The sequence below is a fragment of the Chionomys nivalis genome, chromosome 15 (genome assembly GCF_950005125.1).
Source record: "Chionomys nivalis chromosome 15, mChiNiv1.1, whole genome shotgun sequence".
Lineage (NCBI taxonomy): Eukaryota > Metazoa > Chordata > Mammalia > Rodentia > Cricetidae > Chionomys > Chionomys nivalis.
In genome coordinates, this window is record NC_080100.1 from 51,606,004 (window position 1) to 51,625,526 (window position 19,523).

Genomic DNA, 19,523 nt, shown 5'->3' on the forward strand with positions numbered 1-19,523 from the left:
GTCAAGCTTCTGGTCACAGCCAGTCACAAGGCATCTCAGAACGAATCTGCCAATCACATCCAAGCCTCAGATGATCTCTGCTCAACTGCTGGACTGCTGACTCATGAAAGACCCTGAAGCAGAGCCCGCAGATAAAACACTCTGAGTCCTCACCTTTATGCAATGTGTGCAAGAAACGTTTGTTGTTTCAGTGGCTAAATTTTGGGATCATTTCTTGGTCAGCAATAAAACACTACCATGCTCCGTCATCACCGTTCTCACGCCTGCCCTTCACTAATGCCCCTCTGATCTTAGTAGTGAACCTTCCTTTTCTGTGGTGCTCAGGACTGAACTAGGGCCTCATCAAGCACTCTTACCCTGAGCCCCATGATGTATGTTCTTAGGGCAATGTCTCACTTGTTTTTCATTTTAAAGTTATTATTACTGTGTCTGTGCCTATGATGTGGGGGATGTTTATGACAGGGCATGCATGTCAGAGGACAAGTCTATGGAAGAGTTCTTTCTTTCCACCCTTACATGGGTCCTGGAGCCAAGCTCAGGTTGTTGAGTGTGCATGGTAAGTGATTTACCCTCTGAGCAGTCTTACGGACACTAACACATTTTTAAAAAAATCTCCGATATATTTGTTCTTATTTGTGTAACAGATGTGTTGAGATATACTTCACATAATATAAAACTGGAAAGTCAGAAAAAAATGTGGCAATGCCTCTATTACACACAATCTGCCTTTTTCACCACCTTACAGTGTATCCCACTGGGTCCATCATGACCCATTCACCTACCACTGCTGCTGAGTTCCTGAACTTTCAACCATTGCAAGCTGAGGCCCCATGCTCACACAGTTTTAGAAAGATCAACTTTATTTTGTCGCTCAAATCTGAAACAGTCATGTGGTAACAAAGGGATGAGTTTGCACATTAATAAACAAAACCTTCTTTAAAGGCAAACACATTAGAAAGAACTAACATTAATATTCCTAAAGATAGTTATAAATCTTTTCTTTTTGTATAAAACATGAAAATCTAAGGAGATAGATCCTCAGACCCATACCATTCTATTTGTTTGATTAAACAGAATCTCCAGCCATTTTTTATATTTATTTATTTATTATGTATACAACATTCCTTCCATGTATGCTTGCAGGCCAGAAGAGGGCACCAGATCTCATTACAGATGGCTGTGGGCCACCATGTGGTTGCTGGGAATTGAACTCAGGACCTCTGGAAGAGCAGTCAGTGCTCTTAACCTCTGAGCCACCTCTCCAGCCCTCTCCAGCCATTTTTTAACATGACTGTCCGAAAGTCTTCTTTAACCCATTCATATGCTAACATTCCCAAGATGATAGCCCAAGAGCTAGAACTGAGGGTAGCTGCTCAGAGAATAATAAGGAAAATTCAAATAGGTGTTGTGAAGTAGAACCCTTCGGACTCAGAAGACTAACAGCCACCAACAGCTGTGGGACAAAAGGAGCATCCAGAGTCACCTCTGTCATTGCTCTGGAACAAGAGGTGGCCTGGTGGTCAGCTATTAGCCAGCCCAGCTGAGTAAAGGTTGGTAAAAGATGTCATTAGCCTTAGCACCACTTTCTTGCAATAGTTTTATCACAGTAAAATTCAGTGATGTGGGAGGGTCTTCTTTTTGTGTTGATTTCATTGGTTTATATGGAAACTGCCTTGGCCCATTTGATAGGCCAGCCCTTAGGTGGGTGGAGTAGACAGAACAGAATGCTGGGAAGAAGGGAAGTGAGGCCAGATGCCATGAAGCTCTGGCCCAAGATGGATGCAGGTCAGACATGCTGAATCTTTCCCGGTAAGCTACCACTTCATGGTGCTACATAGATTACTAGAAATGGGTTAAGCAAGATATGAGAGTTAGCCAAGAAGAGGATAGATATAATGGGCCAGGCAGTGTTTAAATGAATACAGTTTGTGTGTTGTTATTTCGGGTGTCAAGCTAGCCGTGCGGGAGCTGGGCAGGACGAAAAGCAGGCCTACAGCTCCTTCAACAATTCAGATTATTAATGACCAGGAAATACTGCTACGAACTGAAGGTGGCTGTACACGAGAACCTTTATCATATTATTGGTGGTTTTAATTCCTTGTGTTCAACGTAGAATGGAAATAGAGATTGTTGGCAACAGAAAATAACTAGGAAAAAGAATTCTCTTGTGTCTCCCTGGACAGGACATCACAGCCCTGCCATGCAGGGCCAGAGACTGTCCAGATATGCAGCTCATGCACCCACCAGGGCAGAAGAGACAGCTTAAGACAGACTAGCAAGGACTGGAGGGTATTTACACTGCCCTTAGAGTCAGCTCACTCGACTAGGATCATTCATGGTAAGTCTTTCCCATTTATTCGGTTCATTAATTTATTTAAAAAAAAATATACTGAGTGCCTATTATATCCCTGGCCCTGCTGTGGGCATTGGTGATAAGCTTTGAACAAGGCAACAGTGCTGATGAGAAGCAGTTTTGTATCTATCTGGGTTTGACACTCTCTGAGGCTAATCTGGATGGAGTCACATTGGTAGGATCTAAGAAGGTCTGAGAAAAGGTTGAAGGTCAAATCATTCTTCAACCCCAGAACCCCAGCATACCAGACATTGGTCAGTCCCTTTCTCAAACTGCCCCTTCCATCACCTCAGAATGAAAGTGCTTTCCTGACTCTTCTTCCCACTGCTTGAGAAAACAGCACAGATCATCGTGTAGTGGGAGATACAGCCACATTCTTGCTGGATTCCATGAAGCTGGAATAGACCTGCTTAGCAGATGCCACGGACCCACAACTCCCACGAGCATGGTCATGGAATGACCAGTCCACCTCCTCTGGGCAGGGCTTGGGACTGTCCCAGAGCTCAGGATACTCAGTGGAGGGGAAAGTGTCCTCAGGCAAAGGACAGTGAAGTCCAAAGGCATAACAGAAACAGAGCCACACAAGCTGGGGTGGCAGAAGTCTAGACAGAATGAGCAACAGCGGGTGGGGGAAGTAAGAGAAAAATGTATTTAGTGACGGTGGAAACCTAAGCCAAGGAACGGGCATCCTCCGTGCTGGCTTATTACAATGGGCTTTATGCTCCGCAGTGAGGTGAGTAGGTGAGCAGTGGCCCGTGGATCATGGATGTGGAAAGCTGAATGAGATCTCACAGGCACGGAGCCCTCTCGGCCAACAGAATCACTAGCAATCATCTGCTCCCCGCCTTTGTTACAAGGCATGTGTCTTTCCAATAAAACTGGCTATTAGCAGAGGGAATTCTAATGACCGACTTGTGAAGCAAAAAGAGCCAGCTGCTCTGGCCTCAGGGACTCAGGGATAGCTTCCTATGTCAAGTTCCCAGCGACTGGAGTTTAGGAAGCAGGATGAACCCAGCCACCCTGGCCTCCAGACACTAACTCCAGCCAACAGCAGGATCCGTCCAGATTTTTACTGGCTTTTGAAATGTACTGTGGGTTGAAACTGAACTCCTCCGGTGGATTGTGTAGCCTGAGGGCCAGGTGAGGGGCTGGATGACATTTAGAGAAGCCAGTAGAGTGGGGATCTGAGGTCTAGCCTGCACACAAATGCGCTCCAGCCCCCCTCCCCCTTGCAGCCCTACATCCAGGGGCTCCACACACCAGTATCCTTGGGATCACAGCGGGGGTCCATGGGTGGGAAGAAGGAAGGCACAGAGTGCTCGTGGTAGTACTGCAGGCGGGAAAGGAGCTTCAGGACGATATGGGGGTGCTCCTGGGACAGATCATGTTTTTCTTCGGGGTCCTGATCGATATCAAACAGCCAGACAGTCTTGGTTGATGAGTCCAGTGAACGTATCTCAGAAACGCTGGATTGAGATGGAGGCGGGATCCAGTGACCACAGCCTGGAAAAAGACATGACACGTCAGGGGGCAGAAGCACTGTTGGTGGGGTCTAATCTCCAGGCATCTGGGGGACAAGGCTGCCCTGGCTGTGGGGATGGTCATATAAAAAAATCAAAACAAAACTCCAAACCCCCGTGTCTCTTGGTGTTGACTCTAGATTTGTCTCGAACACTCAAGCATAAGCTAAGCATAGCCGAATTGCATCAGAGCCTGTGAAAATATGCGTGTGTGTCCCTTTCTGAGAACCGGGTAACAGAAGCAAACACAGCATCGGTGGAGACTCTCGGCTAGAGCTAGGTGTGCTATGCTTGAAAGTCACACATGTCTGAAATCCATGTCTATGAAGCATTCAAATAGGATTTTCTCCTCTTGACCCTACTACAAATAATTAAAAAACAAAACAAAAAAACCAAAACTCAGAGGAAGTTTGGTTTGAGCAGCTGAAGCCATTCCTCCACTCTGCAGCCTCAGAAAGAACATTTTATGATTTTTTTTTTTTTTAAAGGCAGTCACAATTTTGGTGAGCTTTCCCTTGCCACTCTTTCTGGGGGAGAGACTGCTTAGACCATGACAACAGAAGTTGTGCGCTTCTGTCCAGACAGAGGCCACGGAAACCCCAAGCAGGTAGCTGCTTTCTTAAGATCTGCGGGGAGCGTGAAAGATCTGAAGGCCTAGTTAGCATTTCAGATGTCTGAGCAAACTGAGGGGGTTTGGCAGGGAGCCTTGAGGAGCTAGGGAAGGAAGAGAAGGGCTTAGAAGGCAGTGATGAGACCTCCCTTTCTAGGGAAATAGCCCAGAGAATGAAGCCCCAAGAGGACAGAAAGACTGGGGGGCACAGCCCCTGCTCTGGCAGCTGTGGGAAGAGAGCTAAGCAGTCTACCTGGGTAGCCTGTGAGGAGTTTCCAGTTTTTGTATCTAATCCCAGCATGGATCGATGTGTTAAAGGGAGAATATTCTAGTGGAAAAGAATCGTTCTTTTCTGCAGCCATGCTCTTGCCAGGACCTGGGGAGAAATAGTTTGGAAGAATTAGACGGCTGTTATTGGCCCGTGTCATTATAAATCAACATTTTATACCCTTCTTGCCGAACAGTAGCTTTTGTTCAAAGCCAGAGCACAAATGAGTGCCCTGCCACAGAAACGAATCTTTTATTAAATATAAACAGAAAGTATAGTTACATTAGATGTCAGTCATAAACCACCACGAATATAAAGGAAACCCCAAAGAGATTAGAAGACTAATCCATCCTTAAAATCACTGCTTCTCGCCAAGACACAGAGGCCATGGGCAGAGCAGTGTCTGTTACAGCAACTGAGCTGGGCGTTGTGTGTGCGCGTGCAAGTGTGTGTTCTCTTTACTCTTAACTGTTTAAGGGAAATACATTTTCTGTGAATGCTCGTATCTTTGCAGATAGCATATCAAATTATAAATGCACATTTTATTGCAGTATGTCTCTCTCAATCCAGGAGAGGTTAAACACAGCGCAAAAACCAAGGATACATTTATTTTTAAACCATTCATGAAATTTAAAATTTGGTGAGCAGTACTTTTAACTATTCAACAGAATAAGTATGGTTATATCAACCATACTTAGGAGAGAGCATGGATTATATTAATTTATCATATTTTAAGGTCTTTCAGCAATGATCAAGTTTCTGAGGGAACAGTCATTAATACTTACCCCACCTCGAGTTTAGAACCAGTTAAGAGACAGAGGACAGACGGATGGACCTAAACTATCACCTTTGGGACTGATAAATCACCTACAGAGATACGGCTTCAGGTCACCGTGGAAAGAATTGGTAATAATTGACCCTTGGCTTCCTCAGCCACCACCACTGAGCTTGCTGGACAGGCTCAGGGTTCTCTTAGCGCACACAGTGAAGGCAGACTGCTTACATACACCCGGTACATGCGCTGGCTCTGAACTTAGACCCGGAAAGAGTTTCAAGCTGAGCACGCCCAGTCTCTTCTTCTAGGCTAACTTCCACTCTCATCTGCTGCTGAGAGGACTGTGCTATGTGAAGTCAAGTGCAACTGTAGCTGTGGACATTGGTTGAACCCTGAGGGCAGGGGATGGGTGGACTCATGGCTATGAGTGTATATTTACATATTTATAAGCTTCCACTTTGGACCTCACTGTATAATATTTAGTCTGTTTTAAGCTTACATTTCTTTGTTAACTTTCCAAATATGGTCAAGGCAATTGTCCGGGGGTGGGGGTGCTTCAGAAGGTTACTAAACAGGTTGCCAGCCTAGTAACTGTCAACATGTATGGTTATGTCTATAAAAATGCAAACTCAAAACAACTAAACTGAACAGGCCTGGAGATGCGGCTCAGCTGCAGACACGTGCCTAGCATGTTCAAGGCTCCAGCACTGCCCAACGAAACTAAAACAACCAAGCGCACACTCCACCAAGGTGGTGAAAGGGAGGTGGAAGTTCAAAACCCGGCTAGGTGAACAGCAGCAACTCGTGTGCTGTGCCATGACCTCCGTCCCTCCAGAGCTTCAGGGCTCGCTGGATTCAAGGCAGCGGTTGGCACAGGCTCCACAGGCCATGGAAAAGGTGGGAGTCCTAACCCCTGACAGTCTTTTGAGTCTGGGAACGGATCGAGTACACATCAGTGGCTTAGATCCTAGTAAGCACCCATAAGGAAAACCTTTTCTGATTGCTTGGTTCTTTGTCTGCAAATGTTTTGGCTGTAACACAGACGGATGCTCCTAGATGGTGGGGATGTATAATACAGGATGCGGGTTCATGGCCCACAGGCTGTGCTAAAACTGTAATCCTCTCGGCTCACCCCTCACAGGTTTGTATAAAGGCCCCGTTTCGATAGCAAACATTTCGGATGTTAAACAAAACAAGCATGTTTTGGTGAACATAAACAAAAGAAAGGAAACAGCTATCTCTGACATACTTACATTTATATACATTTTTTTCTTAAAACAAACAGGAACAGAAAATACCTAAACAACAAGTCTAAGGCTAAATGATGAATGATACTATTATCTCAGCTTTCTTTTTCTCATATTGAGTGACTGAATCAAGAAGTCAAAGAATACTAACACTCTAGGGGCACCACCAGTGAACAGAAGTTAGTATTTTGCCACATTTGCTTCAGAGACTTCTATTACATTTTATTTATTTTGTGTGCACTTATGTGCATGTGGGTGTCAGTGTGAGTGTGTGCACATGTGTCACTGTGGTATGTGGAGGTCAGAGAACAACTTCAAAGACTCATTCCCCCACCCCTTTCCTTACATGGGCCCAGGGGATTGAACCTGGGTCAACAGTTCTGGCGGCAGGTACCTGTACCCACTGAGCTATCACCAGCCTCACTCCAGCTGGACAACAGATCATGTTGAAGCTTCCTCTGCCCCCTCATTAGCTCTTTTTTTCCCATTGTTCCATCTGCCGTTGCTGCTATGGCTTGCACGCATCCTCCAGCCATTTCAAAGCTCAGGGCCATGTGGGTGTACCAAACAGTATACACAGTGTTGTTTCACATCTTACACACGTGTTATTATGCATATTCACACCATACACGTGTGCTATTATACATATTCTGTAACTATCATTCCCTCTTTAGAGTTTTATAATTATATAAGTGCATATGTTCCTCCTCACTGCTTAACTTTACTATACCAAACACTACCTCTTGTCAATCGATGTCTGTCAGTGTTCCCAAGCTGTTTGCTTTAGTGTCTGTTATTGGTTATCCACAGTGAGTACTGTTGTCTGCACAAGGGATGGGGTTTCTCTGGGGTCCGTGTCTAGAAATGACCACTTACAAGGCCCATGCTTTTCCATCATACCAATGGCCCTCCTATCAGTAACATCCCCATTCCTCTGAGTCCTGGATCAACTGAAAATCCTTGAGAAAACATTCTTGAAAAAAGTATCTTTGTGAAGGATGCAATCAGAAAGAACCATGTGTGTGTTTGTGTGTGTGTGTGTGTGTGTGAAAGAAGGGTTCTTACAGACACCTTTTTACATCCCTGTAGAGAAAAACAACATCACAGGTGCATAGCTCGGTGCACAAGAGGCTGAACATTGCCAGGGCTGCAGAACCCAGGCAGGGTCTCCAGATGCTCCCTCCTCGCTCCAAGGCAGCCTCTGCACAGCGAAGACGCTTCTGTCTGCTTTTGAACTCAATGTGAACAGAGAGTATGCAGTATGTTACTCTCACGTCTGGCTCCTTTTAATTCAAACATGTCCAGTCTGATAAAATGTGTCCACAAAACGTGACAGTGAGGTTATACGTAGCCACAGGAATCGGCCTCTTTTTGGTACTTCCTCCACGCCTGCCACTGGAAAGATTCCGTTGGTGAAGATCCAACACTCTTCTCTTATATTTGATTTTGAAACCCATGTGGGACTGAGTTTTGTCTATGAAAAGAGGTAGGAATCAAGAATACTTTTTTTCCCGCTTTCAAATATGGCTTTAACTTCTAAAGACCATTTAGTGCAAAGGCTATCTTCTCTCCATCAGCAGTGGCACCCTTGCCAGCCGCCCCGGGGGGGGGGGGGCGGGATCCTGTCCCTAAATCTTCAGTATCTAGTGGACTCTCCATGATAGTGGGAATGGCCTGTATCTGTGCCAGGCTGTGCTCTGGGCACCAGTCACATGTGGCTATGGCACAAATGAAGTGTGGCTGGTACAACTAAAGCTTTATTTATTTATTTATTTATTTATTTATTTATTTATTTATTTATTTTTAAGACAAGGCTTCGTTTTGTAGCCCTGGCTGGTTTGAAACTTGCTATGTAGACTAGGTTGATCTTGAACTTACAGAGATCCATCTGCTTCTGACTCCTTGAATTCTGGGATTAAAGGCGTGCACCACCATGCCCTGATATTTAACCTAACACATGCTTTGTAACCTAACACATGTTCTACCAATGAGTTATACCCTCAACCATATAAATTTAAGTATTTTACTCTTTTTTTAATCTTTCAAGACAGGGTTTCTCTTTGTAGCTTTAGAGCCTGTCCTGGAACTCGCTCTGTAAACCAGGCTGACTTTGAACTCACAGAGATCTGCTTGCCTCTGCCTCCCAAGTACTGAGATTATTTTACTCTTTTTTTGATATGATTAAAATGTCTTTCTAAAATTTCGTGGTTTTTTGGTTCACTTCGGCTATCCGAGGTACAAATGATGACTGTCTGCTGTTCTCGTACTGCAAAACTCTGTTGAAACTGTTGTTAGTTCTTGCAGCTTTTAAATTCTGACACACGCTTTAAACGTTACATCTGTTTATTTAATGATTTATTTTTGTGTGCCAAGACATGTAGGTGAGTACTGGAACAATTTGAGGGGGGTGGGTCTCTGGGGACTTCAACATGCAGGCCCTGGGGACCAAAATCAGGTCATCAGGACTGGCATCAAGAGGCTCAGCGTTCTACGATCACGACAGATGTACTTCCTTCACCATTTGGGTTTCTATTCTTCTTTATTTTGTTTTTCATTGTTTTGCCTAATTCTCCATATATGTCTGATACAAACAGTGAGAGCAGAATACAGTCCTTATAGCTCCTGATTTATGATGATACCTGTAGGACTTTCAGAATCAACCCCTGATCAAGGTAAATAAGACTCCTCCCACTGCTGGCTTGAGCACTCCTATCAATGAAGGAGTGTAGTTTTGTCTAAAAGCTTCTCTGGATCTTTTTGATTATCACTCTTTTGTCCTTTGATCCATTGACTCTCATTAATTAATTTTTCAATGAAGGAAAAATCATTATAATTAATGAAATGATTTTTTTCTTTAAAAAATCTTTCATTGAAAAATTGAAAAAAATCTTTGTCATTATTGATTTTCAGATGTTAAGCAGATCTTCACCCTACATGGTCACAGCATATAATCTTCTTTATACATTTCTGGATTTTGTCTGTTAGTATTTTATTGAGGGATTTTTTTTGTGTTTAGATATAATGAAATTATAAGGATAATAATATAAAAAATAATGGGTTATTAAATAGGTGTTGATAAGCTGACACAGATGAGACAGACTGTTGGACTGAACAACAGGAGCACAAAATTCATAGAAAAACCAACATCAAAGATTTGTCTGTGAGGGTTGACGCTAATGATGCAGGAAAGAGTCATTGTGGCTGAATGTCTCCACGCCCAAGGTGCACAGTAGGACCATTCGGAACCTGACTGTTTGGGTTCAAGTACCAACTCCTCTACTCACTGTGTGTGATCTTGGTGTTGACTGACCTTCCTGGTCTCAGTTTTCTCAGTTGTAAAGTGTAGGTGCAAGTATCTACTCTGCAATATGATTATGTGGCCTAAGTGTGACGATTCATTCAAATTGCCTGATAGTAAGTTCCTTCTGCAGAAGGTATATAATAAATGTTATTATTACCAGTTGCTCAATCTTGAACAACTTTCTGAACTCTCTATACTTCAGTTTGCTATCGATAAGATTCATTTAACTACAAGTGAGCTAAGACACATACCATGCTTAACATATTTGTATATTGTGAGACCATTATCAACACTAAAGCTACTTAAAACAGCTGGTACAAGATCTCACTATGTACTTGGGAACACAACACAGCATCATAAGAGTCTTCTGCTTGCTGACCCACTTAGTTCCCACAGTTGCTCTATGATGCAGGCAGCAATATCTGCAATCACTACCAGCGAGTGTCAGTTACCATCCGTGTGTACAGGTTTTCTGTTTTTATGTCCTCTTATTCCAAGGTAGAGCAAAGTAGGAAAGAAGAAAAGTAGGCAAAGTGATTATTATTTCAGGAAAACAAAACCGCCAACAAAGCAAAGCCTGCTCCCCTGACGTGAGTCTGGAGAAAATCTGTGATTGCTCCATCGCAGTCCAGAATCAGGACGGGGTGGAGAAAAAACATTTAAGATCAGAAATGACAGTTTTTGCCATTTTGAAATTTAATATCTTTTCTGTTCTGTTGTTTGGCCAGTTACCCACCTCCATGGATCTCTTTGCTTTTGATTATTTTATAATTTACAAAGAGTAGTTTAATATTTCCTTTTCCTACTGATCCATTTGCTTTTTCCTTTTGCCCCCTCTTCTCCCCTCCCCTTCTCTCCCCTCATCTTCCTTTTCTCTCCTCTCCTCTTTTCTTGAGATAGAGTATTGCTACTACGGAGTCCTGGAACTCACTTTGTAGACCAAGCCTCAAACTCACAGAGATCTGTCTGCCTCTGCCTCCCAAGCGCTGAGGACCATTCCCAAGCCAAATGACCTGTGCTTATTTACCAACATTGCAATTTGCTTCTAGCCTATGTCTAGCAAACTTCAGCTCTTCTAAAAATTTGACTGTCCAAGCGTTTTCTAATTCAGAATTCTGACAGGAAACATTTTGGCTTAGCTGCAAATACCTTCAACTTTTATACACCCAAGTTGAAAAAAAATTGTTTTATTTGTTTTTAGGAGTAGACTGTTAACTTATGATAGGGATCAAACATCTCTTTCTACAAATTATTGTTATGCATGTGAGTGTTTTGCCTGCGAGTATGTGGGTGTCATGTGGATTATGTGGGCGCTGGGAATTAAATCCAGGTCCTCTGGAAGATCAGTTAGCGTTCTTAACTGCTGAGCCATCATCTCTCCAGTGCTTCAAGTATCTCTTAAAGTTTACACTGAAGTTTGACTCATGTTAAACATTAAATCGGCTGATTATGTCTTCCTGGTCAAACTAATAGAAAGTTTAAAAGACCCAAAATCTGGGTGAAGTTCAAGTCACAGGTCCTTCTTGTGGCCACTGGCGAGAGGCCTCCTGTTGGGAGTCTGTATCATCTTCTTCCAAACTTAAACCCATGTAGGCTGCAGCTGGATGGAGACTCGCTGCACATGTGGATCAAATCTTCAGGGTGCTCATGGCTTCATGTCCCAGGCACCGTGGGCCCTGGCCAAGGCTGTACTCTCATCTTGCTGTGTGGCAAAGCCTTACATCTCCAGATGTGAGTGCGTATGCTGTTGTCTTGTTTCTTATTTAAAAAAAAATCATTACTGATCCAAACATAGAAGTTTTTCCCCTAAAAATAGTTTCCTAGATGTTACATTGCCTAGAACACCCTCCCTCAAGCTGATACTTTGCTGGATGCTCCGGTTAACTTTGAAAGACGGAAAAAGCCATCTTTTTTTAAAGATGAAGATGGCCTCTTCACTAGCTCCAAGGATGGGGAGAGCTGTGAAGGCATTAGTGGAGGCAGATCCCACAACCCCACCCTGAAGTTCTAAAGGAGAACCCAGACATCACACTGAGGTAGATTTTAGAGGCCTTTAGAACAATTACTTTTTGTCACCTTAATAAATCGTTGAACGACTGCCTCTGTTTCGTTCTGTGTAAAACAAGCATAAAAAGACTGCACAGTCACCAGGTGAATGTAGGTCAGACATAAAGCTTAGGGTGGTGGGTCTCGTGTATGAGCATGAAGATCCAGGTTGCAGGGCTCTTGAATCCCCACTGTAGTTGCCAGTGGACTAGGAGCATAGACAGAATCAATAAACTAAAAGACATCATCTTCATCCCAGATGGACCTATGGCCTGAGACTTGCGATCATGAAAGTCAAGGTGTTACAAGCTGCCCAGACTATAGCAACTGTGTGATCTGAACTAGCTGCCATGGGAACAGTATATGGTTAGAAAATTATTAGCTAAAGGCACAGGAACAGGACCAATATTTTATATACTATATCACAGGTCAAGCCCCACAGGAAGCAGAACAGCAATTATTCATTCTTCATCTAGACTGGGGGATCAGCTGGGGCCTTCAGTCATCCTAACACCCATCTCTGGCTCTCTGAGCCTAGCTAGCTCAGCCATGACCTCTGTCATCTAGCCCAGCCTGGGCTGATCTAGGCTCCTTGCCTTCTGCCCTCTTCAGAGAGCTGATGGTATCATTTTTGTCAGCATTAGTTGTACTTACACTGGAATTTGTATACTTACTACCCTAGGGCAGTCCCTCAGAGTACTTTGGGTTTAACCAGGCTGCCCATTCCTTGGGTGTCAAGCTGCAGTAACTGTAAAGTTCTAACCTGTGTCTCCTTTAATCACCCAGCCCACTGTCTTCTGTAGGCACATAGAGGACACATGACCTTCATCCTCAAATACAAAGCTCTTTTTACTAAATCTATGCCTATCACTGCTGTGAGCGGCTGTTTTCTGAGACAGCAGTCACCATCATGGGAGTCAATCTGCACCCTCTTACAAAAGGATCATCCCAGCTGGGCTTGTTAACTATTTACATACCCTCAAGGAGAAATGTCTTCCTGACTGCTTATAATCAGATGGAAAGAAAAAGAAAAGAAAGGAGGGAGCATAGAGCTAGACAAGGCCATTGTCCCCTCGGAGAGAAAGATTCATTTACTAAACTGATGTGTGTGTGTGTGTGTGTATGTGTGTGTGTGTGTGTGTGTGAGAGAGAGAGAGAGAGAGAGAGAGAGAGAGAGAGAGAGAGAGAGAGAGAGAGATACAGACAGACAGACTAGGGACGGTGCCTGGGGCCTTACCCATGCTAACTGCTCTACGGCAGAACTCTCTGCAGCCCTAACACATAACTTCTTGGGCTTGTACTAGCAGCGGGGCACAGCCAGCTGGAGGAAGACTAGGTAAGCAAAAATGGAGAGCGATGCCAGGAGGTCTAGGAACCCTAAGCGGGGAGTCTTGATTAGTGCAGGTGTGGGGAGACAGCCTCTCCAGAGAAATGATGGCTCGCAGCAAGGGCAGGCGATGCTAAGATTTCCATTTTATGACTTCTTTTGTGGGCTGAGGTGTGAGGGAGGAATGTGACGTGTGCACCGAGCTGTGGCAGACCCTGACATAGCTGTACACTCCGGTTGTCATTTTTACAGTCGCTGCTGAAATTTCAATGTCTTCTTTGAAATTTTCTTGAGGTTGGTTGAAATACCTAACCCAAGAGTGGGAGGAGCTCACTGCTCAGGCTCGCTGGAAGCCTTGGGTGCAGCTGTGGACAATCCACTCCCTTGCTGTTGTCTCAAGTATCAGTCTCTCAAGCCTGGTCTGTTACAACTGCACCAGGAACCGCCTCAGCAGGGCCATCTAATTCATATATAAACCTGCAGGAAAAAGTAGACCGGATTCAAGAGTCCTCATTGGCCTTTGCCTGAAGGCAAATGAAAAGGCCGGTGAAAATGTGCCCAGTGAAGTCACATTGTTTGGAACTTGGGAGTCACAACCTGCGAGCCAAGTCAGACCTAGGCACTTGTCCTCGATGAGCCGATTAGAAGAACCCAATCAACAGCAGGAATCGGAAAAAGGAGACTCATTCAATGTGGCCACGTTGGGAAGAGGGACAAGGGGATCGAGCAACTCAATTCCTTCTGCAGGGTTCTGAAGTGAGATCAGAGTTCAAAGAGAGGGCCCAGGCTATACACAGCTAAGCAGTCCCAACCAAGGTGTGGTCCACCCACCACTGCCCCATGGTTATCTGGGTTTTAGTCTCCTTCTAGAAGGTGGCCTCCTCTTTCAGGGAGACAAGCTACCCTTCTCCTGGCACCCTTTCCTTCTCCCAGCACAAGATTCCTAGGGAGACTGCACTTCCTGGGGCTCCATTGTTCCAATAGTCTCTAGGGTATTATTTCTACCACACCGATACAACACAGCGGACGGTAGAGGATGAGAGCCTGACATGCACAGGACGTGGGTGCAGATGACCTGTCCAGTGTCACCCTGGAAACTAGCGGAGTAGAATAAGAGGGAGATGAGGAGAGAAGCTTGGAGCAAACAGAAGGGAGAGGCAGCGGGGCTGGGGAGATGGGGAGAGTGCCTGGAAGGAGGAAGAGGTGGGGAAGAAGGCTGGAGCCAAGTGCACTCAGGGAAGGTTTAGCAAACCAGCCTTGCCTTTCACTTCCCTGCCTTTCCTCGTCAATGCCCCACCCCAGGACAGGTGAGGACACAGGATAGAGCGACACTTAGAGCATCAGTTCATGCTCAACTGTAAAAACACTTAGCAGGGAGGCCGGCCGGCCTGCCTGCCGTGGGACAGTCTGCTCCTTCCTGGGCTCTAACCCGATTAGCACAGCTTTTCTCGAACATCCACACGACTTATTGAGAAGCCTGTCTGTCCTTGGCAAAACCCTTACAACTTGAAAGAGGAGTGTCGGGGAAAAATACGCCAGACATGAAGCTAATCAGAAAAAGGTGGGGAAGAATATTACAGATGGTATTTATTATGAAAATCGAAAAGCCCATTATTTCTCTATGTACACTCCACGTGATGTATTTGAAATGAATCTAAGTCCGTGATTTTCAGTTGACGAAGTCATTTTCTCTGACACCTACTCACTCACTCCGTATTTGATATTTCAAAAGTCCCTGTGAACAGACAGCTTTGCTGCGACTTACTCAGCCTAGACAGGGCTCAGCGTTAATCACCGTTGAACTGCGCACAGTGAGTACTCAGAAAGGAGCCATTTACGGGAAACTTCAACAGTTGGTTAATGTCTGACACTAGCCAGGAGAGTCAGCTGAGCAATGTCAGCCAAGACACAGAAAGCAACCACTCCCTGAGGTCCTGTCAGCCCAGCGCTACTCTGATAAAGGAAGTCATCGCCATTGGTACATAAAGTAGATTGGCAGAGACCTTCTTATGTTGAGTTTACGCTAAATCTTGAATAATTTATTTGGTGACATTTATTTATCTATAAGACAAATATCTATCTTGATCACTGTATCTGCTAGATACCAAATCATCAGAATAAAAAAAAATGCCAGAGTCTAATCATAATGAAAAGATGATTTTGTTCAAACACCCCATATTGTAAAATAGGCAATAAATATTTGCTGCCAGGATGAAGAAACACACAGAGTGTTAGGAGAGTCTAGAGGACATGTCACCTCCCTGGGAGGGCCATGGGGCAGAGTGCGGCTCTGGAGAAGATGCACATGACAAGTAATGAAAGCTTGAGGAGATCACGCATGCTGGATAGCACATGCCTGTAATCTCAGCCCCTGGGATGCTGAGGCAGGAGGACAGAGAGTTTAGGGCTAGCCTCAGCTACATAGCAAGACCCTGTGGGTAGCGGAAAAGGCAGGCTGGGATCCTAGCAGAAAGAATGTCTCTCTTGGATGGGTGGTCCTCCCTCCACTCCTCCCACCTTCTCCCCACCTTCCCTTCTTCCTAGGTCCATCCCCTTTTTATCTCTCGTTAGAATCAAGCAGGCTTCTAAGGGACTCTGTATGACATGATGCGATAAAACAGAGCTATCACATCGGAACAGGCCAAAACAAAGAGAAGGAAAAGGCACAGATGCAGAGACCCACTTGCTCACACACTCAGGAACCCTACAAAAACACCAAACTGGGAGTCATAATATATATGTAATGGACCTGTAGAGTAAAAGAGAAGAAAAATTTAAATATACATAAATAAAAAAAATTAAAAATAAGATTTAAAAAAAATGAGAAATCCAAGACGTGACATTCTGAGACAAGAAACCTCCAAAGATGGCACTGAATTTGTTTTCTATTGGTCATCTCCTGCTGGGCATGCAGCCCACCTTCAAGAGTAGTTTGTTTGCGCAATGAGACTCCCATGAAGAAAATTAAATGTTCATTTGTGAGTTATCATCAATTGGAGCTTGCTTCTGGGTTAGGGATTGGGGGGGGCGGTGTCCACTTCTCCTCTCAGCTCGAGGACCCCATCTGGTGCAGACGTGGGCAGATTCTGTGCCTTCTGCCCCGGTCTGTATGCATCGATCCTGTTCATTTAGAGGGCCTTGCTTTCTTCGTGTCTTACACTCTTCTCTTCTTCTCTTCCTTGGGGCTCCCTGAGCCCTGAGAAGGGAGGGATTTGAGGGAGATATCCCATTTAGCGCCGAGTGTTCCAAGGTCTCTCACTCTCTGCACGCTATCTGGCTGTGTGTGGCATTTGTTCCCATCTGCTGCAGAGGAAGCTTCTCTGATGATGACCGAGCAAGCATCTGATCCGCTTCCCTAGCCCGAGTATGCATTGCGTCTTGCACAGAATGCCCTAGAAACATGAACTCGTTTGTTTCTGAGCAATAAGCTTAGGAACAAAGATAAGGCAGACAGAAAAGAGAGCATGTATTTTCTCTTGTCACCATCTCGCTAAAATGCTAGCAGATGGACGGTCACGGCCCAGCATCTTCGTGCCAACCACGCCCTCTCCTCTGATCCTGCCGCACACGGGCCAATCTGACGCGGGGCAATGGCTACTCCTCCAATTCACATTCTCAGCCTGTCTCTCTCTAAATACACGTTTTCCAAGTAATTGGTGGAGTCCAACGACAAATGGCTATAAATAGGCATTGTGTGTATAAAAAAAAGGAAACTAACCAAAAATATTCATCCTCAGCCTATGATTAAGGTGACGAGCGCGGAGTAGGCAGGGTCATCTGTTTTCTGGCTCGGGATGAAAGAGGAAAAGCCACCCCCAACCCTAGCACGGCATTTAGTGAAATCCCAACCACAAATCCTCACAGAGGATCCAAATGCCTCGCTGAAGACCAAGCTCTTCCTGCGTGGCTCAGTTCATTTTCCAGCATGCAGGAAAAACGTGTCTAGGCTCTGAGCACATGTTTTGGACAAGGATGAAATGATGCCGATAATTAATTTGGAAAGGAGGGGAGGGCTTGCCTGTGGTTCAGCCGTGATGGCTGTCAGGCGGGTCTGGCCTCTCTGTCTTGCTTGGGGATGGCATCCCTCTCGCTCCCAGGAGCCCACATTCTAGCTGCAAACGGTGACAATTATGGTGCAGGGAACTGAAGCTGGTGGCATCCTCCCAAGAACAGCCCCCGCAATACTGCCATCCACTGCCCAGCTCCAGAGTCACCCACACCCTATAATCACTGCAACAAGGGCCGTGAGCTGCTGTTGCCAGCGGTACAAGAGCCAATAGCGAGGCAGTTCTTCCTTGCCTCCTCTGGTTCCTAGCAGTGGTCGAGTGGGAAGGAAGTTTTATATTCTGAGAAGTTATTAGGGTCTCATGTGAATCCAGAACATAATCTCTTTCCAAGGAATATGGAAGCCTGTTTGAGAGAGTAGGCAAAGGTGGCTACATTGCTCTACAGCCAGTTTAGAACAAAATATTAAAGAACTGCCACCAAGTCTTGAGATCTGCTTTGGAGAGCTTTGCTTTCAGGGAACCCCTGCCTGGAAGGTTCCTGAAGTGCAGATCTGCTTTGAACATGAAGCTTAGCAAGGAAGGACAACAGATAGTTCTTCCAAGGTTTCCAGAGACTTGGTCCTATCCCAATGGCCTGAGCTGAGACCTTTCTGCATTCACAAATTTTAGTTTCTAGACTAGGCCAGGCTTGAGGTACCTCAGGCATATTGTGAGAAGATTCACTAAAGGGGAGACTGAGCCTGTGCTGGATGGCTGCTCTTCAGAGAGGGCTGTGTGTGTGTGTGTGTGTGTGTGCATCTGTCTATATGTCTCTCCTGCTCTTCTCTCCCTCCCTCCGTCCCTGCAATAGTCACTTTACCCAGGCGGGTAAGAGGGACTCACCATCCCCACCACCTTTCCCTTCCCCTCACACCAGTGGGAACTACTTGCATTCAGGGAGAATCTGCTCAGCAAACTCCCCATTCGGAGCCTGCACCTGGAAAACCAATGAAGAGAGGGAGAAAAACTAAACAGAACTGAACTTTCCACCTGACAGAGTCAAACAGATTTACAAAAAAAGGCATTGGGGAGGGCAATTCACATTGGAGGCTTCTTTTTGCCAGAGGATGGTATCCTGCAGAAGCTCCGAGGAACAAAACCCAGGATGGTGAACTCTGAAATACAGGCTGTTGGTCTGATGCCCTCTCTTGGCTTTGGGGCAGTGTGTCATGTGAAAAACCATGGGCTGGTGGCTTTTGGGCATGAAACACAGAGAGATGAAGGAAGACGCCATGGAGACCAACTATTGGTCTTCAGCAATCCACTCTACAATTCTAACAGCCAGAGACAAGTCTGGGGGTGCCCAACCCAGAGAAAGAATAATGTTCAAGGATGCAGAAATGCTAATTGCCATCATTTGACCATGATGCATTATAAATATGTATCCAATTATAATAGCCTAATTATGTCAATTAAAAAAATCTTAAACCAGGCACGGTGGTGCATACCTTTAATCCCAGCACTCAGGACACAGAGGAACATGAATCTTTCTGTGAGTTCGAGGCCTGCTTGATCTAAATAGTGAGTTACAAGACAGACAAAGATATATATTGAGACTCTGTCTCAAAAAACAAAACAAAACAAAATGAAACACAAACCAATTTTAAACTGGGCACGACGACTCATTCTTGTAATAACAATATTTGGAGACTGAGACAGAACTGCTGTGGGCTCCAGATTGGTCTGAACTTCCATGAAAGATCTTGTCTCAAAACAACAAGAACAACAAGAACAAAACCCCAAACAAAGCAAAAGAAATCCAAAAGCCAGATTTCGTGGGAAGCACGAAGATCTTGCAACTTCTTGCTTGAAAAAGAAAAGGGTTGTGAATCGGAAGGACAGAATATTTATCTCCGAACACTCCAAGAAACCCTCAGAGTCACTTCCTAAATTGGCAAGAGCAGCAGGCAGGCAGAAAACTGTGCCTAGATCTATGCTGCTGCCCTCCCAAAATGCGCAGAGTCTCCCTTTGGGGTTGAAAAGGCATTCCTTCCTGAACTTCCCATGGCTGTGCATTTTAGAAGGGATTC

General features: G+C 45.0%; 1 protein-coding gene across 1 annotated transcript in view; it reads right to left on the minus strand.

Annotated features, from left to right (window-relative positions):
• Positions 1–742: 742 nt before the first annotated feature.
• Positions 743–19,523, minus strand: part of Arsb (arylsulfatase B) — a 172,478-nt gene continuing 153,697 nt past the window's right edge. Inside the window, exons 7-8 of the mRNA XM_057789978.1 lie at positions 4,737–4,859; positions 743–3,856 (exon numbers count right to left, since the gene is read on the minus strand). Coding sequence (XP_057645961.1) covers positions 3,591–3,856; positions 4,737–4,859 — 389 coding nt within the window. The 3' untranslated portion in view covers positions 743–3,590. The remainder of the gene's footprint in view (positions 3,857–4,736; positions 4,860–19,523) is intronic.